At 45.4% G+C, this 25886-nt stretch overlaps 1 protein-coding gene across 1 annotated transcript in view; it reads left to right on the top strand.

Annotated features, from left to right (window-relative positions):
• Positions 1-17708, top strand: part of kel (kelch protein) — a 49734-nt gene extending 32026 nt beyond the window's left edge. The window contains exons 8-10 of the mRNA XM_065454730.1: positions 3697-3898; positions 15090-15359; positions 15936-17708. Coding sequence (XP_065310802.1) covers positions 3697-3898; positions 15090-15359; positions 15936-16108 — 645 coding nt within the window. The 3' untranslated portion in view covers positions 16109-17708. The remainder of the gene's footprint in view (positions 1-3696; positions 3899-15089; positions 15360-15935) is intronic.
• Positions 17709-25886: the final 8178 nt, after the last annotated feature.

Here is a 25886-nt window from a genome sequence, read left to right on the forward strand (position 1 = left end):
AGAGGATTTGCTTTACCGCCAGCTTGCTGGGTGGCGCTAATTACCTCTGCCACCAACTGCCACCGAAACAGCGGAGTTGCCAAGGCCAGGACTGGGCCTCCGTTGCTGCTTCCCTTTGCGTGCTCGTGTGTTTTTTCCTTCGTCTGCTGACAGATTGGCGCTGTGTTTACCTTCTTCGTCCTGCGTTCTTAATGCAAGTCATGTCTTATCAAGATGGCAAAGTTGTTGCCGCTGGTCATAATCATGTTGGTGTGCTCCTTTCTGTTGCGGCGTCGCTGCGTTCAAAAGACAAGGAGAATGAGGTACTGGCTGCTGCCTTCACGTCCTTGTATTCATGGTCTGCCTTGTCGTACAGTGAAACCTCGTTAAACCATAGTTGGCCGGAGCTTGGAAAAAGTACATACTAAACGGTAGTACTGCTTAACCAAAATAACATTTGATCGCCCACTTACCTGTCAAAAACGGAATTCAGAGAGAGTGCGATGAAAGGGGAAAAAACAGGCAGTATTTATCTACTTCGCGCGACAAACGTGTTATTTTCGTTTAATGCCGTGGCGGACTACCAGCGATGACAGCAGCCTCAAACTTGCTGAAGCTGTGAGCCAGCTTTTCAGCCAGCGCCCTCTTCTCGGCAAACACTCGCATGGCAGATTCCTCGTTGGCATTGCATAATTGCCGTGCACAGTTGCGGTAGCGTTGCAGAAGTCGCGAGGCACCTTTTCATTGCAGGGTGCTGTTCTCGTAGCAACGATTGCATTCATGAGGCTAACGCGCAGTTTCTGCCACTGTCTGGCCTGAATCGCCCGTGCTGTCGCTTCCGTGTCTTCCTTATCACTGTCGCGAGGCGACACTTCGGCAATAACAGACGCAACGATGGCGAAAAGTCGGACCTCGTAGCTGACATCTCTTCGCGGTCGCAGCAGCACTGCCGAGCAACTTCGCATTCCAAATGCCACACACCATAGTCAACAGTAGACCCATGTCGCGTGCCAGTGCCGACTTTTCGTGTCACGTTCGGTAGCATGAATGATGTCTAATTTTTCTTCTATGCTGAGCACCCGCTGTCTTTTTTTTCCGAGTTTCAGCATGACGCGAGTCCTCGCTTGCACGACGCCATAACGCTCTCTGGCACGGCGTTGAAATGATGTTGATGTTGATGTGGCTTCACGTGCAAACTCACAGGGCATTTGGAGGCCATTGGGCTGATCTCTGAGGCTTATTGTTCTGCCAGGCCACCCGATCAAGACAACACACCGTCGCATTTGCGCGACGAAAAGTGGAAACACTACGTGTTAACCAATATGTACGGAATAAGCTGGTATGGTTTATGCGGATACAAAACACATTATGTTCATAGGCCACTGAGTCGGGGATTTTACTTTACTGCTTTTAAAACGAAAATACTGTTTAAAGCGGGTACGGTTTAACAAGGTTTTACTGTACTGAATCAGATATGACGCACTGTCTCCAACAACTTTTCCATCGGAACATCTCCGTTTAGACGTGTCATTGTGAATAAACAAGCGCGAATGAGACTAACCAAGCCAACCAAAGCAAGCACGAGCGAGAGCTGACGCGAGCAGACGACAGTGCGAAACAAGCGGTCTGGCTGAACCAGACACAAGTACAAATAGAGCGGTCGGGTAGGTCCGCATGGTACCAGTTTCCGCATGGTACGTCACTGTAGGGGCCACTCTTATTGGTCTCCTCCACTCGCGGCTCACTTGCTGGGCCACAATATATCGGCTCAGGACTGATCCCTCCGGCGGCCTGCATTTTGCCACTAGTGTGGCTGGGGCATTACGGCGCGACACAGAAACAGTGACCTTGCCTCTTAAGAGAGGATGAAATTGCCGCCACGGTTTTTCTTTTTCTTCTTTCTCTCTCTTCTTCCTTCTTCCTTTCTTTCTCCTTTTTTTTCCCCCCGTGCACGGCATTGAGGGGTTTCTCCTAAGCCTTTCATCTATGGCAGGGTCAGAACAATGCTGGTCGGAGATGCCACCGCATGATTTGGTACACTGCTCAGAGCATTGTCTGAGCACAGTATGTTCGAATTCGCAGTCGCAAAAGTTTGTGCGTTCGAATTAAGGGTGTTTTCGCCCATTGGAATACACATAACTTTGATGGGACCGAGGGCGTCAGTTTGAATAAACCGGAAGTTCAAATTAAGCAAGTTCAAATTAATGAGATTTGACTGTAACAAGGTTATTTTCTGCAACTTCAACATTGTAATGTTCTTACCACCATGCAACAACACTCTGCAGGGAAGCCAGCCTCACAAAGTTATAGGGAGAACCAGGGTCCTCCCCAGGAATTTTCGAGAGGTGGACACCTTGTTACCGAAGGGGGAGAGGTTTACACACGCAACTAAGCCTCTCCTTCTCTCAGCCAATAGGAGTGCATCCGGTGTGCACATGGCAGTAGTAACAAATTGTGGTGCTAGTTATTTTTTCATTTTTGTTCGCTTCTTTTGCTTTTATTTTTGCATGGTGAAATATGGCACTATGGCTATCTGAAGCTGAGATTGCTCCTCTTTTATAATGGTTCGCAAAAGACAGTGTTGCATCAGTGGAAAGTTGTGCCTTCCACGGTGAGATGGCACCTCCCAACACCTTATTTTCCTCCCAATTTTCTATCCAATTTTTGTTGACAGTGTTCTAGGAAAAGTGCCATTTTATAGACTTATACCTCACTTTTATTTCTGATATTTCCCTGCATGATAAAGAAACACCAGAGTATCTAATTATAACTATTTATATCTAAAATAACTTATTAGAAATTTTGACTGGTCCACCAGTGTGGTGGGTGATAAACCAGAGTGGCAGATGACGTTTACATGGCCGCCCACCATGGGAAGAACCCTGGGGAGAAAATAGATGCACATGCGTGCTAAGGAGAGCATGTCATGAGGAAGCGAGAATATAGGAAGTGGAAAGAGGGTGATTATACAATGCAGTCCAATGTCTTGATCTGCCACAGTGCATGCCCATGAGGCTTCATCTTTGCAAGCTGCTCCACACAGCACATTGTCGGCATTATGGCCCTGTTAGAAAGGTATTTTATATGTCACTGGGCAGTGTCTTGTTATAATGTGCATCTGTGAATTGCTGTAGTAGATGGTACCTCACTCTTTCCTAAAATGTTAGTCTTGAAGCCCAGAGCTGTGGTTTCATCATAGGTTCTTAGACAGCAATCCATGCTTCAGCTGTAAAACTTGCTTCACTGATTTTCAGGATAGTTTTGGTGAATAGCATCTTCTCAGTAATCATTTTTGAACAAAATCCCACAAGAAGCTCGAATAATGATTATGAAATTATAAGCATTGCTGCATGTGGTAGATATGTCAAGAACAAAGCTTCAGTGCAGACTGCACCTAGTATACTTGCTGCTGTCATCGAATAGTGTACATGTGTGTTGTTGTCATCATGACCAGCCAATATTATGGCGCCATTGTGTGTTTACCATGGTGTAATGAGTTGAAAAACTAAAATCACCATACCATCATATGTGTTACAAATGGGCATAGGAGCCTAATCTTTTTTGATGCGAGCTGATTGGCTTTGCTGCCTCATCAGAACATGAGGAGGTCGTTCTTAGTGTGAATCATTGCATTATTTCTCAAGTCGCATGCTTTACTCAATAAAGGATCTTCATTTTCTTTATTTGATGTTAATCACATCCACATTGTGCTTGCAGTGGAGTCAAGCGGCTAGCATGGAAGCTCGGAGAAGTACATTAGGCGTGGCAGTTCTAAACAGCCAGATCTATGCTGTTGGTGGCTTCGATGGTTCTACAGGACTGAACAGTGCTGAAAGATATGACCCACATGCAGAAGAATGGACGGCAATTGCATCTATGAGTACTCGTCGAAGCAGTGTTGGAGTAGGGGTTCTGAATGGTTGGTGTTACTCTTAGTTCTTATGCCATTGTTCAACTGCTTCACTGCTCATTGTAATCTGTATAACACTGCTTGTAAGGACACGTGTCAGCAATCAGTAATTATTACATAATCCTCACATTTAGACTGTCATATGTGCATTAACTGCTCAGAAATGCTATCTTCCTGCAATTCTGCTGCTTGTCCACTGTGGTTTAGCATGTTTAACCCTTGAGCTACGATTACCGAGCTGGCCTCATTCGTTCGGTCTTTATTTCTGCTACCAAAGACAAGCTCAGCTTGTCCACACTATAAATTGCCAATATGTCACACCAAGGACCAGCTAAGCATGTTCAAACATCTACATTCCATCTCACAATTTGTTTGCAGCCCTGCCAAAGGTACAAGGCATACACAGACAATGTCCTTGCACAGTGGAATAAGTTCTCGGTGTACCTATATGATAAATGGTGGGATTAGTGAGTTTTGATTTTGCTTGGTACATGATGCATTACAGCAATACGTGACATTAGGACCTTTGCACATGCACATCGTATACCGCAAATTCAGCAGCCACTGAGCACACAGCTCGGCGTGGATGAACATATGTCATGGAGCATTCGGCCTTCCTGTCGGCTAAGGAGTCCTGTCCTGCAGTTCCTCAGCGTTGCAAACCATTTGCGAGATGGAGTATAGTTGTGTTTTTATTCATAGATGGTGCTATAAAAAATGTAAATCTAGCTTAAATTATTTTTCGCAACAGCAAAAATGGCATTGTCTTCGGAGGTGTCATTTCGCGAGGTGGGAAATTTTCTAGGCAAGTCAAAGCGCCGCAGTGCGACTTAGTCTGTTGTGATTTCCTATGGTACATTCCTGCCGCTTATAAATGCCAAGAGCCCAGAAGATATTGCTTTGTGGGCTCATGAAGATAAAACAAATACAAGCAAAAGCTGAAAGGAAACCCAGACATGGCACCAAGATTGAAGTGGCACTCTGTGCTAGATATTGTTTTGGAGTCTACCACGTAAAGTCAAGTATCCAGGATCAGTGTGTCGTAGGTGACAGTCTAGAGCTCGGCACCAAACTGAGAACATAAAAGTTTGTGAAGATTTTGTAGCTTTTTTCCTTCAACAACATCAGTGGTAGAACAGCTGTGCCGAGGGCAGACCTTTGCACCATACTGCGACAAAGTGGGATTTAGTGGAAAATTGCACCGAGCCTGCACCAAAGCATGTATCAGAGTGAAACCTCCTTCCATCGATGCTTTGCGGCTAGCAAAACTGAAATCAAAACGAAAAGCACCCTATCATCATCATCATAGATGGAAGCAGAGACCCGTGTCCGAAGAGTTTTTCGCCATGTGGTGAGAAACTCTATGGGCCCGCTGGAGTTGTCTGGCTCATCATTCACGCATTTTTCTCTGACAGATATACGATGTGCTGCTGTAAAGTCTTGCTGGCGCTTTATTTCGGTGTTCATCGAACCCTTGTGTGGTACCGCGGAGTTTGCCGAAAGAGGAGGTCACATTTTAGAATTACAGTCGAACCCGGCTATATCGACCTCGCAAAAAAACGCCTATCAGTTCGATATAGAGCATAATTCGATATAAGCCTGCTGAATAATTGGATGTCATAAAAGCACATACCATTTATAACATCACTTTATTGATGAAATAGCTGAAACTAGCTTAGTTTCGCATGAAATAGTCCTGCATTTCTTTCTGCTTGGGCAATTTCGCTGCCTACGACGCACGCACTTCTCCACATTGTCTAAGGAGTCGGGAGCAGCTGAGGCCGCAACCTTCCGCATTCGCGCAGAAGCACCGGACCAGTGCAAGCGCACCAATCACTTCGGAGGATGTAGGCAAAGGACCGTCGTTGCTTTCCTCATTGTGCCCACTTTCACTTGTGCTCGGTACGATGTCGGCAATGTAGTCTTCGTTTTCGGGCTCTCCCGTGGTCGCAACACCGTCATTTGCACTGGCAAACTCGTCCACTGTTGATTCGTCAACAGCTTCTGGAAATTCACCCGCCGCGGTTGCTCAGTGGCTATGGTGTTAGGCTGCTGAGCACGAGGTCGCGGGATCGAATCCCGGCCGCGGCGGCCGCATTTCGATGGGGGCGAAATGCGAAAACACCTGTGTACTTAGCTTTAGGTGCACGTTAAAGAACCCCAGGTGGTCGAAATTTCCGGAGTCCTCCACTACGGCGTGCCTCATAATCAGAAAGTGGTTTTGGCACGTAAAACCCCATAATTTAGCTTCTGGAAATTCTGACAACTCGCTCCAAGTTTCGGCAATACCGGCAACGGCTGCGTCGCATTCATCAGAATTTAGTCATCACCGAGCACGCAGAAGCCGGTACGGCTGAAGCAATTTCGGATGAACCACTCGTACACAGCCGCGCATACGCGTTGGGGGCCACGGGCACCGGGGCGAGAGTTTGGCCGCTTTAGCCCTAATTTCCCCCTTATTCTTCAAGATCGTCCTGAGAGTGTTCCTCGGAATCATTCACGCTGCGGGGACACATCCGACTTCTCACCGCGTTCGACCCGATTTATGGTTTAGAGCTTCACAACAAAAGGCAAATTCTGCCACTTCATCGCGGCAACACTGCGGGAGAAGGCCCACAAGGCACACACACAATCGACCAGAAACGCACCGAGACAACTTGCACTTTCACCATTTTGCACGACGAGGGCACAAGAGCCTCTGATTGGCTGTCTGAGCAAGCGCTACGGGCGGGTCAGGATAATTTTTGTCAGGGGGGTGTTGACAGCTTCTCCAAAGCAGCGCGGTCACGGTAGGGAGAGCGGTTGGATTGAGCCGCGCCGTCGGGTTACCCTGCAACCGCAAGGGAAAGCCAACTTCTGGGGGCACTTTTCCGCCGCTCGACATTTCATATATCGGGAGTCGCTGCTATTTTTGTTCGATGTAAATGTAATTTTTGCTATATATACTCCTTGTAACTATACCGTGCCCAGAAATTGTTCAATATAGTCGGGTTCGACTGTAAAAGAAAGCTTTTTTCAATGTTTATAGGGGATACCGGGGCTTTGCAATAGACTCGCTGCGATAAAAATCACACATAGTGAATCGTTAAGAATGGTATTAGCAAATCAGGTTGAATGTGGTACACCGTGAGAACCAGCACTTCGATGGGTGCCGCCATGTTCGTTGATGCAAAACATTTGCGTCGAGCTTGGGTCGGTGCGCTATTTTGGCGAAATAGCGTTGTCGACACAAACATAGAACCTTATTTGCATCTCATGCTTGCTTAGTGGCGCCGACGCTTTTTTTTTTTTTTTGCAACTCCTATTCAAAAAGTCCCTAATGTGCATGGCATGACATAAATATATTGCATGATGTCATGTTCAGTGCAGGCGCACATACTCGATCGATCTTGCGGTAAACCTTTGCCCACAAGCCGTGACAGTCGCACTGTGTTGCATCCTGAGTTAATAAACACGCATTTGTTGACAATCTGTCTGTGGTGCCTTCTTTGCACCGTATCGATGAACTCGGCCTTTGTGCATCGTGGTATAGAGGAGCATCACATCCTTTCATGACCGCACTTGCAGGGTAAGCCTCGCACAAACCCACCTCTACAACATATAGACTACATCAGTTAAAATTTGCATGGTATATGGTTAGCGCACGTGTGTTGGCCCTTGGGCCAAAAGTGCTTGCTGTTGCGCCAAATCAGCTTTTTGCCTGCGCTAGGACATGCGCCAAAAGGTGAAATGGCTGTTCCACCACTGCAACATTCCAAATACAATTAAGCCTCTATGTAATGAAGGTGGTAAAATTGACAATTTGCTTAGTTACCGTATTTACTCGCATAATGATCGCACCCCTAAATTTTGTCATCAAAATTCACTTTTTTTTTATTTCCCGTGTAATGATCGCACCCCGAACTTGCCGCAGCGATATGTCGTGTGCCAAGTCTATAGCTAATAATGATCGCGCTTACCATCTGTCGAATGCTACGTGAACGGCTCTTTAAGACAAACCAAGTGGTCTGCACACACGAAACTTTCTTAATTAAGCAGATGCCCCATTCCATTCCTTTTATCACTTTCCGCACTTCCATGACAAAAAAAAAAGCTACAACCAAACTTGCCTTTATTATGTGTAGGCTTTATAATGGTTGTGGTCAACAACCTCGTCTGCACTCGTGGGCACGATAGCGGCAACGATAGCAGCCACGTTTACACTGTTACGTTAAAAGCGTACCCTATTCATACGCCGACGCTTGTAACACAGCTAAGATATTTGCCCACCCTTAGCGGAAATGTGCCGTATTAGGATAGTAGTGAAGACAAATGCTGCAGTTTCCGCAGCATGCCCGCCATGTGTTCCTATGTCACTGGCAGCTAAGCGCGCTCATCTGTTTCTGTCGCCTCAAAGTGAACATGGCTATGTTATTGCCACAAACTTGCCGATATTAACAATGTTATTCATTACTGATATGGAAGAAACTTTTTCAATGCACGTAATGTACTCGCAAGAAGAAACAAAAATCACGTTCGGCGTGTTCGGCTTGCTCTGCTGGCCGAAATGGCCAAATTTTTGTTTTGGTGTCCCACACTACATACAGCGGCAGCTGCCTATTTGTTGACCTGTTGTTATCCCGCAGCAAATGCGGATGAAAAAAAATATATTTTTGTGGGAAAATTAACCCGCGTAATGATCGCACCTCTGAATTTGTGTCAATTTTTTTTTACAAAAAAGTGTGATCATTATGCGAGTAAATATGGCATATCAAAATTTCGTTATACAGTCGAAGCCAGCGACAACAAAATCCTGCAACAACAAAATTCTCGCAACAACAAAATATTTTCGCATCCCCAGCGAACGCCCATAGGATTCAATGCATTTCGTACCTCTTGGCAACGAAATGCCGCTGTACTATAATCCCATATCAACGAAATTTGCCGCAACGTAACTCCGCATATTACCTGCTTGCGTAAGGCTAGCAGGCTCCAAAATGTGCTCAAATGCAACTGTTTTGCACTAAATTGCGAAAAATACCACCACATTACACTTGTGTGGGTGCCGCCATTTTTGTTCATGAAAACAACCAAGTGCCAGAAGCGATCAGTGCGCTGGAAACACGGCACGGCCACCATCTTGTTTGTTGATCGCCTGTTTGAAGCGGCACGCATGTTGCTACTGACATGTGACGATAGTTTTTGCACGCCTACTAGGCGAGATTGTAGATCGTTGTTTGAAACCCCTGTTCAGTTTGTGTTCCCCGCGGCTGACAACTCAGTGAGGCCTACAGGCCAATCGCATGAGGCGAAACTGAACGCAAACTGAACGTGCGTTTCAAGCAACAATCACCGATCGCAGCAGTGCACTACGTAATCTGCGCCTCGGTGAAAAAAAAACGCAGCAAAACAAGGAAACCCACATCCCACCGACATGGAATTGTTTATTGCGCTTGAGAAGGCAGTCGCAGCATATGGAGTGTCACGCATCGGGCCATGATTGAGCAATCATCCAGGAATACGCATCCCTTGTTTCAAGAATGCTGGTTTTGGTGCCACCCGACAGGCATCGCTTGCGGATTCGGCGCCGGATGTAGATTTGCGCAAAAAGGGCATTATCTCAATCGTTTACCTTCAGGAACATGAGATGCAATCACTTTTGCGCTCGACACCAGACGCGTCGGCGCCTGTTACTCAAAATCTCACAAAAGTGATTACATCTCCGAGAGCAATTGACTGAGAATACTGGTTATATGGTGGCAGTACGCATGCGGCGCGCTTTGTACTGTCGGCAATGCGGTTATATGTCCTCGAACAAATATTGCGAAGTAGCCTAATGGAATTTTGACTGTAAAGTATTGTTCTGTGATGCATTGCCTAACTGTGCTGTCTGTTTTCGCAACAACAAAATTCTTGCGAAAGCGAATCTGTTTGCGTTCGCTGCCGATTTTGTTATTGTGAGTTTCAACTGTATTGAAATTCAGCTTTTTATGCAAATAACTACAGTCACCGAGATTTTCCTTGCACTGAAGGGGCCACAAAGTTTTCCTGAATTATTGGGCAGTTGGAAAAAGCGAATTTGAATGAGGAAAAAAATTATTTTGATGAATTTGAGAGTTGGCGACAAAAGATATGGTTTCATGCCATCTTCGCATTGGCGATACGAAGCGAAACCAGCCATGGCTTCCACTCCGCCTCCATGGCTGATAGTGTCGCCAGCAGAGGGACAACACTATCATGAAAAGCACCAGAAGCAGGAATCGAATGCTTCGTCTGCCTCTTGTTTCGACGTGTCTCCAGAACTCTAGATTACATAACCTCCAGTACTAAACCCGCTGGAAGACAGCATATATGATGTCACGCCATCTCGGTATGCTACTGTTTGCACATGCGGCAGATTACCTCTAAAACAGGGCACACTGGCTATGGTATCCCCTCAGCCACACTAGGAAATGCGCGCCAACCCCACTTTCTTCCCCCCTCCCTTCATGAGCGCTTGATTATGTTGCCGCAAGCTCGCTCCCCTCCCACCCTTCCCCTTTGCTAGTGCGGGAAGACAGGGCTTATCAAGCCACCATCACCATCCGTCTCAGCTCACCCTCGCGCACTTCACTCGTACCAACGTGTGCAGCATGTTGTGCACTAGGATCTTATTGCACTTGCACTTTATAGGCAACATGAAGCTTCTCTGTTTCGGCAGTTCCCCGCGGGGGCCTCTGCGTCAGCAGGCGTTTGGTGTGTTGCGACACCACGTACCCAAGCACACGACGGTCGGACCCTCCCGCGTGTAGCCGTGCGCGGCTTAGCCGTGTCTGGGGAAAAGGGGATCCTGGGTGTTGAGCCGATGCTGGGTGTTTGGACCTTCAAGGCTCCCTGGCGGAGGCAACACACCCCTGTGGCCTCTGCTTCACATAGACGGCACCTCCAGGCTGACCCACCTGGGGGAAATCAGTAGTCGCCTGTTCCTGTCCTCCTCTCCATCTTCGTCTTTCTCTCTCACCTTTCCTCTTTCCTGTCTTCTCTTCACTTCTTATTACTTCCGTATTTCCTGGCGGCAAGGGTTAACCTTGTGCATTATGCCCAGCCTCGGATATAGGTATTTGGTTATAGTGGGAATGTACTGCTGGCGTGCGCAGAACTGAATACTTCCCGTCCTGTGTCGTCCCCTGGTTGGGCTTCATGGTGGGTGGCGGCCATCCCTACCGAATGTATTATTATTACTTATGGAATCAACTTTCCCTCCACTCCCTATCGCTCCTTCAAGAGGGGGCGCACCGAAGATTCCTTCAACTTCATGAGTCAGAAAGAAACATTCCCAAAATACCATGTTATTCACAGTCAACATGAAAGCAAGACAGTCCGAACAATATCTCCTTTTGTTGTGGCAAAATAATTGGCAAACTCCATCGGCCCAGGCTACAAAGTAACTACAATGGGAAGCGGCGATCTTCTTCTTGAACTTTGTGACAAGACACAATACAGTAAATTATCAAAACTAATTGCTTTTGGGGACATTCCAGTTTCAGTAGGCCCACACAGATCTTTGAACGCTGTCCGCGGTGTCGTCTCTGAAGATGACCTGCTCGATCTTAGTGAAAGTGAGCTACTTGAGGGATGGCAAGAACAATATGTAGTAAAGGTCCAGAGAATGATGATTAGGCGGGACGGCAAGGAAATACCCACGAAACACGTAATCTTAACCTTTGGAACTAGCAACTTACCAGACTCAATAGAAACAAGATACTGCAAACTCCGTGTAAGGCCATACATTCCTAACCCACGCCGATGCTTCAAGTGTCAGCGGTTCGGGCACGGTTCACAAAGCTGCTGAGGGCGCACTATTTGTGCAAAATGTGCATCAAATGAGCACTCATCTGACACTTGCACTTCCACCACCCATTGTGCTAACTGTGGCGGTGATCACCCAGCGTACTCCCGTTCTTGCCCATCCTGGAAAAAAGAAAAACAAATAATCGAAATCAAAATCAAACTGAACCTTTCCTTCCAAGAGGCGCGCAAGTGCTTCTCGATTAACCAATCTAGTCCATCCTACACCGATGTGGCGTGCCGAGGGGCAGCGCTACATCATTCGGCAGCCGCCCAAGTCACACGGAGTGTGACGGCGATCATGCCATCAGCCCCCCCCCCCCCCCCCCCCCGGCCGGAACAGCCAGTGCTGTTCGGGCCCCCTCAAAGGAGGAACAGCAAACCCTCAGGCCTGTTGAACCCAGGGCCACTGTGCGTGCAGATAGGCCCACCACCCCCCGCGAACGTGCCCGCTGCGCTGGCACTATCCACCACCTCAGACGAGATGATGGATATGAACACAAATCCGGCATCTCAGACGCCCAAGAAACGCCGCAGCTCCCTCGAGCACACCGAGAAGAAAGAGAGAGCTTGTATCAAGGGGCCTGAAAGGCCTTGTAAGCTTATTTAATCTATATCTCTTACACACACAGCACAAAACACACAATATGGACACACAGATATTACAGTGGAATGTGAGGGGTTTACTCTACAACTTAGACAACATTAAGGAACTTTTACATAGGTACACCTCAAAGGTGCTGTGTGTCCAAGAAACACATCTTAAACCTTCCTTCAAACACAAACTTTCTCCGACAGTACTGTATGCCATTTTCCGGAAAGACCGCAACGAGGCCTTAGTCTCGTCGAGCGGTGTGGCAATAATAGTAGATAAGTGTGTTGTTTGCTGGCAGTTACCCCTTAAAACGCCCCTAGAGGCAGTTGCAGTCAGAGCAGTGCTTTTTAGTAAGCTGCTGACAATTGCATCTTTATACATTCCTCCCAATTGTCAACTCTCCAAAACTGAATTTGAAAGCTTTATTGCGCAACTCCCGGAACCCTACATTGTCGTTGGAGACTTAAATGCTCATCATACCTTGTGGGGTGACTCTCGGTGTAATGCCAGAGGACGTCTGATTGACAACTTCCTCTTCAATACAGGTGCATGTTTGCTAAATAAGAAGGAGCCAACTTTTTACAACGTTGCGAACACGACATTTTCATCTATAGATTTATCCATTGTTTCAAGTACAGTCGTGCCGTACTTGGAGTGGAAAGTACATAAGAATCCATACGAGAGTGATCATTTCCCGATTGTTTTAAAATTAAGGAAACAGGACGAATGTTATCCACATGCACCCCAGTGGAAAGCTGACTCAGCGAACTGGCAGCGATATGGAGAGCTGACATATATGACTTGGGATGATATTCGTGCGTTTAGTAATGACGATGCAGTGTCATGCTTAACCGCATTTATTTTCGACGAAGCGTCGATATGTATCCCGCGAACAAATGCATCGCCTAATAAACGACGTGTTCCCTGGTGGAACAATGAATGTAAGGAAGCACGAATGAAACAGAATAAGGCTTGGAATCAGCTCCGTGACTCTCCGACTATCGAAAACCTTATCAGCTTTAAGAAAATAAAATCAGAAGGCAGAAGAACACGCCGCCGTGCCAAAAGGGATAGCTGGCAAAAATACATTTCCGGCATTAACTCTTATACAGACGAAAGAAAAGCCTGGAACAAGGTAAACAAATTAAAAGGCCATGAAACTCGTCCTCTACCATTAGTAAACACACAAGCAGACACTCTTGAAGACCAAGCTGATTGTCCAGGAGCACATTTCGAGCACATTTCCAGTACATCTCATTACACAGAAACATTCCTAAAATACCAGCGACTAGCAGAACAGCTGCATTTGGGTCGGAAAAGCACATCTAATAAAGTATACAATCATCCATTTAGTATGGCTGAGTTCCAGGACTCACTAAACTGTTGCAACAAGTCCGCTCAAGGAAGCGACAGAATAATGTATGAGATGATGAGACACTTACACGCTGCAACCCCAAAAACACTACTGTCACTCTTCAATTTCATGTTCTCTGCCGGCTACATTCCCTCTGCCTGGAAAGAAGCAATTGTAATCCCTATTCTCAAAGAGGGCAAGGAACCTTCCTCACCCAACAGTTATAGGCCTATAGCTCCGACAAGTTGTCTATGCAAATTATTTGAGAAAATTATTAACCATCGCCTCATCCATTTTCTTGAAAGCAACAAGATACTCAATCCCTTTCAGTGCAGTTTTAGGGAGGGTAGATCCACAACAGATCACCTTGTCCGCATCGAAACAAGTATCCGTGATGCCTTTGTCCACAAACAGTTTTTCCTGTCAGTATATTTAGATATGGAAAAGGCATACGACACAACCTGGCGTTTTGAAATTTTCCGTGATCTGTCTGAAATGGTAGTTCGAGGCAACTTGCTGAACGTGATTCAGAGTTACCTCTCCAATCGCATGTTCCGTGTTAGAGTTGGTAATGTTCTGTCTCGTCCATTTACGCAAGAGGCTGGTGTTCCACAAGGTGGTGTGCTAAGCTGCACTCTTTTTTAATTGTCAAAATGAACTCAATCCAGACTGCCATACCACATACTATGTTTTATTCTGTATATGTGGATGACATCCAGATAGGTTTCAAATCATGTAACCTAAGTATCTGCGAGCGACAAGTACAGCTTTGCATAAATAAATTATCTAAGTGGGTGGACAAAAATGGTTTCAAGCTAAACCCCTAAAAAGTATATGCGTCCTGTTTTCTAACAAAAGAGACATACTTGCGGACCCCGCAATAGATCTAAATGGAGAACGACTATCTGTGAGCCATGAACACAAATTTCTAGGAATCCTTTTAGACAGCAAGCTGACTTTTGTACCACACCTGAAGTATCTGAAAGCAAAGTGCCTCAAGACTATGAATCTGCTGAAGCTCTTGTCACGCACATCTTGGGGAAGCGACAGGCGGTGCCTTTTAAAACTTTACAAAAGTCTAATATTAACACGGTTTGACTACAGAGCAATAGTCTATTATTCTGCTGCACTTAGCGCTTCGAAAATGCTAGATCCTATTCACCACTTAAGTATCCGCCTTGCTACTGGTGCCTTTAAGACTAGCCCCATAGAAAGCCTGTATGTTGAATCCTTTTCTCTGTTGTACGCAGGTCCGTTGTAACGAGCGTAGACTGTAGTTTTTTTTACTTGTTGAGTATTTGTTTTTGCAGCAGTGAGGTTGTACTCGAAACATCTCAGAAACATCTTCATAGTTTCAGACATTACTGAATTACTAATGATGCCATGTGTATTTTATACTTATGTGCACTTTTGTTTCTGCCTTTGCCTTCATTATGTGATAACAGGCCTCCTATATGCTGTCGGTGGATATGATGGGGCATCACGGCAGTGCCTAAGTTCAGTGGAGCGCTATGATCCTAAGGAAGAGGAGTGGTCCCTTGTAGCTGACATGTCTGCAAGGCGCAGTGGTGCTGGTGTTGGAGTTCTGGATGGAGTGCTTTATGCCGTGGGAGGACATGATGGGCCCCTGGTGCGCAAAAGTGTTGAGTGTTACCATCCTGACACCAATTCGTGGTCCCATGTGCCAGACATGGCCCTGGCCAGGCGAAATGCAGGCAAGTGCCATTTCTTCACGGTTATAATATTTATTTTTGCTGCAGGCTGAGGAGACCTTAACGGCATGGTGTTAGCACAGTAAACCCTTGTAATGAAGTCGCTTTACTCAATGTGCTGCTTTTTTTTTTTTTTCGAAGATTACCTTTTGGACTGTGGCGTATGTGTTTTAGACCAAGTTATTTGATGTGCAGTCGCAGTAAACTCGGCTTTATATGAAGGGAGGGAGGCCCAACAGTTCCTTCATGCCTGCACTGATGAGTGCAGATAATGACCATTTGCGTTTCCTGCTTTCACTTTGTCAAGTGAACAGCAGTGTGAAGGTCACACAGTTCGTACTTTGCCAGCTCATTAATGTTGCTTATGCCAATTCCAAGAACTTTGTTATGTCTGTAACTTTTCCTGTGCCTTCTGTCCATCCTATGATATGCAAGGCTAATATTCCAGAATGACACATGTCATCCTTATAGAATTCATGCAACATTGACCTGGATGAATGCTTGGGCACCTATGTAAAGAAACACATTCTTCCAATGCTTATTGTTTTGCTTTCATTCTCAACTCTGTCTCTCCACTAGGTGTCGTGGCAATGGATGGCCTACTCTATGTGGTTGGTGGTGATGATGGATCATCGAACCTTTCATCTGTTGAAGTCTACAATCCAAAGACCAAAACCTGGAACATCTTGAGCACATTCATGACCATTGGTCGTAGCTATGCTGGAGTGACAATCATTGACAGGCCACTTTAAGGACTTTTTTATTGATTGCCCCCTGAAGTTATGATTAGACCACAGGAGGTATACAGCTTGGGCTGAAAAGAAGGCTACCTTAAACAGGGCTTTCTTTCCACGTGGTCCCAATGATAAGTGGCCAAGCCTTCTAAGCAAGGGCTGCTCACACTTTATCCCAGCAGCACAGAAAGTGAATGCATAGGACAGTATGTACATTAATTAGGCGTATATTGGAAAGCACTGTCACTTGCTTGGTATGATAAGTCTTTCAAAACACTTTTCTATGTGCACCCATGAGCGTTAGCTAAAGTCAGATATTTATCAAGCTATGTAGTGCATTTCATTCATTCCAGATGGTGATTTGTGAAACTTTTTACATGTAGGCTTGCTATGTAAGTTCACAAAATCTGTCTTGACAGGCTGCAGGAGTTTTATAAGTATACTTTGCAGGAGGCAACAGTACGAACACACTGTGTCCAACAAATGAGCAGCTAAAAAAATAACAAAGAACGTTTATTTATAGATAACTTGCTTTAAAGTGATGTGCAATGCAAATCTGGATGAATGCATTGGCTCTGCCAGGTGCTAAATGAGAACAGGGTAACTGGGGTACCAATATGTAAAAAAGCACTTTAGTTCTATTCAAGGTCATCTTATGTTGCCATTTTTGCTTTGTGAAAGGGTACCATGGGAGATATTTTGGAATGTGAGAGCTGCTTGGCTAGTATAAGCAAGTGAGGGTGAGGATATCACACCTGACTATTTATTGCTTGAATGCTGATTAAGTGGCCCCATTTCATATTGGACCACCCTGTACTTTCATCGTACTGCATTTATGTTTGATCCCTTGCTGTGACCTCACCTTCAAGAGAACCCTCTTACAAATGCACAGGATGACTGTCAAATTGCCTAAGGAAAAGCGTGTTTCTCATTCGACAAATAGTGAGATTTTAATTTTAATGTGCATTATTTTCTCTCTTCAAGGCATTGTGTAGAGGTACTAAGACATTGTCCTATAGTGCTCAGTGTGCTAACAGACATGAATACGGATATATAGCGCAAACGGTAAGCTGTTTACGTAGCAAGTGCTAAGGCTTACTTAAGTATTTTACCTTGCATAGGTTGCTTATTTACATCACCTTTGATTAGCTGTATTAAACTTAGCTTCAGATGAGCAAAAATATTTCAGATTTGCCTACAGTGATTGGTTAGCAGTGTTAAAACCGCACAGCATGGAGGCCAGCTGATATTACCTAAAAGATTCAGCACTATCATGCAGAGGTCTGCCAGCAAGTCTGTAAAGTTGGCCCTGTGCTTTCATGTGTAAAGAAAATTGTGTGTGTGTGTGTATATATATATATATATATAAAAAGTATGTATATGGTTTGATATAAAGATGGTTGCTGGTTGTATGTGTTTACTGTTCGCTTTTGTTTCATAGCTATTGGGAGAATTAAATGGAACATATGCTGTAATTGGTGCAAATTCACCAACCCATGTGTTCCATCTTTTAGCTTTACATTTCTTAGCTTCGACACTTTGCATCCCAAGCCAGAATCACTGTAATTCTAGGTAGTGGGAAAAAGAAATTAAAAAGTCTTGTTTTTGTTTTATTGTGCACCTGTTGTCTTTCTGGTGTGTCTTATATTCAAGTTCAGGGAAAACACTGGGAACGCAGGAGATGGAAATTCAAGACGATGAGCAAAACGAGAACAAGGTAAAAGCAGGAGCCAACGCTTTGACAAGTGTCACTTGTCTTTTTCAAGGCGACATATGCTTTCCTCGGCACAGTATATATAGGTAGGGTTCTAAAGGGGAGAAGGGGTAAAGCAGGTGGGCAAGGCAACGACCGAGGGTGTGTTAGCAGCGAGGGTGTATAATTGAAAAGGAAGGTGTGATATTCAACGTCTGTGGAGGAATGTGAGGTTTGGAATTGGCGTTGTTTCCAAGATTGGGTGGCACAAAGAAGGATCTTGCTATGCCATGCAGGAAGCCATGGTTATTGGCATGGTATGTGGCTCTGTCTTGGGCCTCTGGATGGTGTGCCACCATGGTGTCAATAATATTTCTTCATTTAGTTGCTGTCCATACTCTACTCCGCAGTGGTCCAGCTGATGAGACACGAGTTGCAGTTCAGCGAGTTATACCCCTACTGCAGTCGTTAATGATCGTTACAACCATGTGCTTTTAAACAAACAGCACACTACATTGGCTCAAAGTCTTACATTTTTAAAAAGTTCACACCCTTAGGGTCGTATCTTGTCCCGTAACAATAATTGTCATCTGTCTTTCCCAAGTCACGAACGGCTTATGCGTCATCAGCATGACACAGCATTCTTGACAGGAAAGTAGCAAGCGCCAAGTTTTCGAGAAAGGAAATGCAAGCAAGGCAGATGTGGGACGAGGTAAGCCCCGAAGGGCGTAAACCTTTTTAAGAGTTTCTTCATATACGCGATACACTGCATCCATCGAATAGAGGATCGCCCCACAACCGACCCTCATTTCCTGTACACAAAATAGGCATCACAAAAGTGACAACACAGATTGTGTGCTTCCTTTGAACGTCTGGCCTGTGCGAACGACTGCAACGCTTCATTTTTTTCCCCCCTATTTTGCATCTGCGTTATGCTCACCCCTCTTGTGTACTCTCTCTACCCTTCCTCTTTGCAGGATAGCAAACCAGATATTCCTATCTTGTTAACCTCCCTACCTTTCCCTTTTATTTATCTCATTTTTTGTATTGCGCCTAATTAGTTATTTAACTACGATCAGTTATGCAAAATTTTAAATATTCCCTTAGGGCCAAGTGCTTTTCGTTGCGTCGTAGAGGACATTTCAAAACGACCGATCCAATTTTTTGTGGCAACGTACATGCTGCGTGGCGATTTTTTACGCCGTTTAAAGAAAGCCGCAAAATATTAAAACCACGTGACTGCGCTCGTGCGCTAACGTATTGCAGGCGCTCAACCGTGCGTCTCTGATGATGATTATTGTTGTGGGACAAATATACACCCCAAAGGGTGCAACCGTTTTAAGAGTGTAGGTCGACATTAAAGTCGATTATGTGTGGGTACATGGGTACACTTACGTTTTATCATACTTTTCGACCCTCCAATTGCACTCTTAAAACGGTTGCACCCTTTGGGGTGTATATTTGTCCCACAACGATAATCGTCATCTGCCTTGCTTGCGTTTCCTTTCCTGAAAACTCGGCGCTCGCTACTTTCCTGTCGAGAATGCTGCGTCACATGGATTAGGCGCATGCCGTTCGTGACTGGAAAGTACCGGGCTCGCAGCGTTAAAGGAAACGCGGGCAGCACGGATGACGATTATTGTTGTGGGACAAGATACGCCGCAAAGGGTGTAAATTTTTCTAAGAGAGTGGAGCGAAGCGCCGCCATCCCACGTTATATATGAGGCCATGAAGGTCATGCGTTATATAACACACTCTAAAAAAGGTTTGAACCCTTTGGGGTGTATATATGCCACACAACGATAATCGTCATCTGCCCTGATGCGTTTCCTTTCTTTAACGCTGCGAGCCGGGTACTTTCCAGTAACGAACGTCATGCGCGTTATCAGCATGAAATAGCATTCCCGACAGGAAAGTAGTGGGCGCGGCGTTTTCAAGAAAGGAAACGCATCACGGCAGATGACTATTATTGTTGTGTGGCAGAGATACGCTCCAAAGGGTGCAAACTTTTTTTAGAGTGCATGGTTGATAAGCTAGCATTCAGAGCGACCGCCGCGACTTGCTTTTGTAAACATCTCGGACACATCTTTTCCAGATCCTAGCCATAGACAGCTTCGCTGTAATAAAATAGTGTGACTGTTTTTAGAGAGCACATGTAAAAGTTTTCACCCTTTCGGGTTTTTCTTGTCCCCAAACAATACACTCAAAGAAAAGTTTACAGCCTTTGAGTCGTATCTTGCCACACAACGATAAACGTCATCTGTCTTGTCCGCATTTCCCTTTAACGCTGCGAGCCCGCTACTTCCCAGTGACGAACGGCATGCGCATTATCAGCATGACAAATATCATTGCCGACAGAAAGTATAGCGGGCGCGGCGTTTTCAAGAAAGGAAACGCAAGCAAGGCAGATGTCGATTGTTGTGTGGCAGATATACACCCCTAAGGGTGTAAACATGTTAAAGAGTGTAGTCGTAGTCTACACTCTTAAAAAGGTTGCACCCTTTGGGGTGTATACTTGTCCCACAACGATAATCGCCATCTGCCTAGCTTGCGTTTCCTTCCTTGAAAACTCGGCGCTCGCTACTTCCTGTCGAGAATGCTGCGTCACACTGATAACGCGCGTGCCGTTCGTGACTGGGAAGTACCGGGCTCGCAGCGTTAAAGAAAGGAAACGTGGGCAAGACAGATGACGATTATCGTTGTGGGACAAGATAAGCCCCAAAGGGTGTAAATTTTTCTAAGAGTACACTCTTAAAACGGTTGCACCCTTTGGGGTGTATATTGGTCCCACAACAATAATCGTCATCTGCCTTGCTTGCGTTTCCTTTCCTGAAAACTCGGCGCTCGCTACTTTCCTGTCGAGAATGCTGCGTCACACTGATAACGCGCATGCCGTTCGTGACTGGGAAGTACCGGGCTCGCAGCGTTAAAGAAAGGAAACGCGGACAACACGGATGACGATTATCGTTGTGGGACAAGATAAGCCCCAAAGGGTGTAAACTTTTCTAAGAGTGTACACTCTTAAAACGGTTGCACCCTTAGGGGTGTATATTTGTCCCACAACGATAATCGTCATCTGCCTTGCTTGCGTTTCCTTTCCTGAAAACTCGGCGCTCGCTACTTTCCTGTCGAGAATGCTGCGTCACACTGATAAGGCGCATGCCGTTCGTGACTGGAAAGTACCGGGCTCGCAGCGTTAAAGAAAGGAAACGCGGGCAGCACGGATGACGATTATCGTTGTGGGACAAGATACGCCCCAAAGGGTGTACATTTTTCTAAGAGAGTACGTATCTTCCGTGCCTTTTCTTTTTTTAACACTCTTAAAAAAGTTTGCATCCTTTGGGGCTTATCTTCTTTCACAACGATAATCGTAATCTCCCTTGCTTTCGTTTCCTTTCTTGAAAACTCGGGGCTTGAAACTTTCCTGTCTAGAATGCTGTGTCACGCTAATAACGCGCAAGCCGTTCGTGACTAGGAAGAGCCGGGCGCGCAGCGTTAAAGAAAGGAAATGTGGAAAAGATAGGTGCAGATTATCGTTGTGGAACAAGATAAGCCCCAAAGGGCGCAAACTTTTTAAGAGTGTACACTCTTAAAAGTCTACACACTTTGAGGCTTATTTTGCCCCACAACGATAAACTCTTCAAAAAGCTTGCATTAGCGCTTATCTTGTTCCACAACGATAATCGCCATCTACCTTGCAGTGTTGCGGAATGGGCCAATCATTCCATTCCAATTCCTCGGGATGAAAAAAACAGCCCATTCCCACTCCGGGAATGGCCGGACAGTTCAATTCCATTCCTGTAATTCCTCAATGAAGGAAATGCATCTTGGTAGTTTTATCGAGTTACCGATGAACGCACCATAAAGCTGTCATCAGACGCGTTAAGAACTACAAAAATACGCAAAACACGTTACCAAGGTCAAGGAATAGTAGCTTGGTGACATAGCTCATGCAAGTACAACCACCCTACCAATTCCCATAGGGGCACTTCTCCTGGTATACCTATAGTATTTTCATAGTGAGCATGTTTTAACGGCTTTAACGTCCGAGCAGATGTGTTCTGTTGTGCTGGGGAGGGGACCTCTTTTGATAGGGCAGGACAGCGCCAGCACCGTCGCGAATGCAGACGATCTGAAGCAGAGCCAAGCAGACTCATGTTTAAAGACATCATGAAAAATTGCAAGGGAAATTTCTCTTAACCTTACAGCGAGAACTTGCACAGACACGGTTAAGCCCCTGACCTATTGGAAAGCGAAGCCTAGCCGCTTTACCTTGCTTTTCCGCCTCGCAAGGGCAGTTTTCACTGTGAATGCGACGTCAGCTGACGTGTAACGCGTGTTTTATACAGCATCCCTGATAATTACAGCGAAGCGAAATCGACTGTCAAGCACTTCTTTCGAGCAACTCATGTTTGTGAAGCGCAACACAACTCCACGCGAGCGACGGCGTTGAGCGACGACTACAAGGTATGATGGCAGCAATACACGCGCCGAAACTAGCGTGACGTGTGCTTTATCAATTTAAGTTAACATGTTTTACTGTAAAAAGGAGCACAAAATATTTCTGAAGATCTTGCACTAGGCTCTTATTCTTGCACGTGTAAATTTTTTTAGTTTCCTCGTTCCGTGCGACAATCAGTATACCATTTGAGGTACGTACATCCAGTTCCGGCTTCGCGCTATTGGCTAGTCGTTCATAGCACTTCCGGGCGACGTGCGACGAGTTCTAGATTTCTAAAAACGAGCGATCAAACTACAACACCGAGCGATATCTGTTCAAGCGACGGCCCGTTTTGTCGCTCGAAGCCGTCGCCCGTCGCCGTCGCGTGCAAAATCGCCCACACGGGGTTTGGACTTGACGCCGAACTCCTCAGAGAAACGCAATTAAGCTCACGAAATTTTCCATTACCGTCTCAGCTAAACACCACTAAACTACCGTGCACTGTGCTTCATGTGTAGCGGCAGCGGTCGGTCCGGACGAACACCACTGTTGACGTCACGAGGCACCCGACCAATCACAGGCGGAAACGAGACGCGTGAGCCCCGCGAGCTGCCCCGAGTCTGCTGCTGTACTTTTCGTCGAAATAAAATCTGTTTGCGCTTTCTTTCGCTCAATTTTGATGCGATATTCGAATTCGAAGGGTTGAAAACCATGACGTGCAGCTCTGCACTCATTTTTTTCTGTAAAACCTTTCAGTTTCCTTTAATGTCCTCCTGAAGTACGTCTTGATTAGATGTGCTAGTAATTGTTCGATAAATGACGCAGTCGTCTGCGAACAAACGAACGTTGCAAGACACGTGCAGGGGTAGGTCATTGATGTATATTAAGAAGAGTAGGGGTCCAAGAACAGATCCTTGCACTACACCGGAAGTCACTGGTGGGTGGTTAGATGCGCGGTTGTTGACTGTAACGAACTGAGATCGGTTTGTCAAGAACGCTTCAATTCATCGCAAAATGTCGGGGTGAATGTTCGCAAGAGAAGGTTTTAGTAGTAGGCGTTGGTGTGGTACCTTGTCGAACGCTTTTGCAAAATCTAGAAATATCGCGTCTGTTTGGAGGTTAGAATCTAAGTTGGTGTGAATACCATGCAGAACAAATGGCCAGTTGTGTTTCGCAGGAAAAGCCTTTGCGGAACCTATGCTATGAGAGAGAGAGCGTAAACTTTTATTTCAAATCAGCAAGATTTGAGTCCGGCGTCTTTTAGTGGGTCTGGGCACCCGCCGCGGACGCGGTTCCGAGACCTTGTCTCGAAGCGGCTTCCTCGGCTCGCTGGACGGCCCAGAGTTGTGCTGTCAGGTCAGAGCTGAGCAGTGCGGTCATCCAGCGTGACTGGACGCTGGCGGTGGAAGAGACGGAGGGGTCGGCACTGCCTGATTTGTTTGTTAGGTCCCGACACTCCCATAGCATGTGATTTAGTGTGGCAACCTCGCCACACGATGTGCATCTGTTTGTAGTGTACATGTCTGGATACATGGCGTGCATGAGTCTGGGGTTTCTGTAAGAGTCTGTTTGTAATTGTCTGAAGTGTACTGCTTGCGTCCTGTCTAACATAGCGTGAGGGAATGGGTATATGCGTCTTTGTAATTGGTAGTGTGCCGTGATGTCGTGAAAAGTGGTCATACGATCCTCCCATGCCCAGACGTTTGCAGTACCCCGCGGGGGCTCTTCCTCCGATGCTGCTCGGTGAGTCAGGCCTCGAGCAACGCCGTGAGCCGCTTCGTTCCCACTGGACCACAGATCTCCAGTGAATGTCCAAAGGACGTCCTACAAAGGATATTTTGATGTCCGTCGGACATCCCTAGAAGTCCCGATGATGTACTACGGATGTCCATAGGATCGTCCAACGCAAGAGAATTGCACATCCCACGAACGTCCATCGTACATCAAAATCAAATTTTCGGACGTCCGCAGGACCTTTGAAGATAATCCCATTGGAGCACCAGCGTCCCACAGATGCCCAGCAGAGATCGAAAACGGGACATTCGGACGTCCCTGGGATTGACGTTCATAGAAACGTCCCCCGAACGTCATAATGGGATATTCGGACGTCCAAGAGATGTTTAAATATGGATTATTCTTATTGCATAACCCGGAGTACATCCCAAGGACATTTTTGCGAGGATGTAGGACGCTTCTGAGACATTTTACCAATCGTCCAAAGGACGTTTGTGGGACATTTGGTTGGGGATTGAGGATATCCACAGGGCGTCCATATTGATTACAAATTACCATAATTGGGACTTTCCTCAGAATGGGCCCTACAGTGCAGCAAGCCTGCTGCAGTTTACATACCATTAACAAAGTAAGCTGGTTTTGTGATGACTTGTAGGCAATGATGAAAACGAACTGCATGGCTCTTGAAGATCCATCCCAGCGGTGAATTTCAATTCAAGTTTATTTTGCATCTATACATGTACAGATGACAGGAGTACAGACAAAAAGCCAAATGAATTCGGCTTGACAAGGTCTGTACCCCCTATAGAAATGGCACCGTGCACAATAAAGAGAACACAAACATAACATAATGGATAAACGAGAAAAAAAAAGGTGAACATTAGTGAACATTGTATAACAGAAATGCATAAGGGTAAAAAATGAACAATAGAATGCTGCAAAAAATTATATTACAGAAAGTGAATAGTATAAAATGATACAAATAATACAGCCTTGAAATTCACATCTATAAATAGTAAGTTATATGCAAGCAGAGAAAATTGGTTAAGCATTCATGGCGTCAGTGTATACCAGAGCAACACAAAAAAATCCAGGAATTCAATAAGTCAACCAAATATTATTGTCATGCAAAAGCTGAAGTACCAGGAGATAAGCCAGGAATGCAGCCCACCGCATCTCAAAGCACGTTAAATGAAGGCTGCAGTGCAACTAAGCGTTGTGCACATGGTTCCCTGCTACGCTAAGCAAATACATTATATACAACTTGATAAAAATGCATTAATTCAAAACATATAGACATGCAACCTATACTTCTTTGTGCTAACAGGGATGAAGCTACAGAACTAAGTTCTGCAGGCTGCTGAATCATTTGACAATCTCATTAAAAATACAGCACTTATTTCAATAGAACAGTTGCAGGAAGATCACTCGTTGAACTCTAAAATGCACTAACAGTTTTTAGTAAAACCCATCAATGCAAATAAAACTCTATAATTTCATCATACAAGTTCAGCTATTAGGAGTTGTTTATACCGCACCATGGTTAGTAAACGTGCACATTATTCAAACTCTTTACAAATGCACTTTGGGTAGCAAGAAAATTTAAGAATTCGCAGTGGGGCCACTATGGAACTTATCACAAGGCTTGCTGTGGGCTCACTGTCGTGGTCGCAGGCACATCAATGAAAAATTTGCTGAAATGTTTAGATATGTTAGCCACTTTAAGTTGCCAGAGCCTTTCCCTAGGCCATATTCAGTAGTTACATACACAAACACGACGTATGCTAAATTAAGATGTCACAACTACATTAGCCAATTAACAAAATTACTCGAGGCTAGTTCAGTGGTCATATATAGACAAACAGCTGCTGTATGATCATCCATTTACACTCTAAAAACAGTTGCACCCTTTGGGGTGTATATTTTCC

This window comes from Dermacentor albipictus, chromosome 1 (genome assembly GCF_038994185.2).
Source record: "Dermacentor albipictus isolate Rhodes 1998 colony chromosome 1, USDA_Dalb.pri_finalv2, whole genome shotgun sequence".
NCBI classification, from domain to species: domain Eukaryota; kingdom Metazoa; phylum Arthropoda; class Arachnida; order Ixodida; family Ixodidae; genus Dermacentor; species Dermacentor albipictus.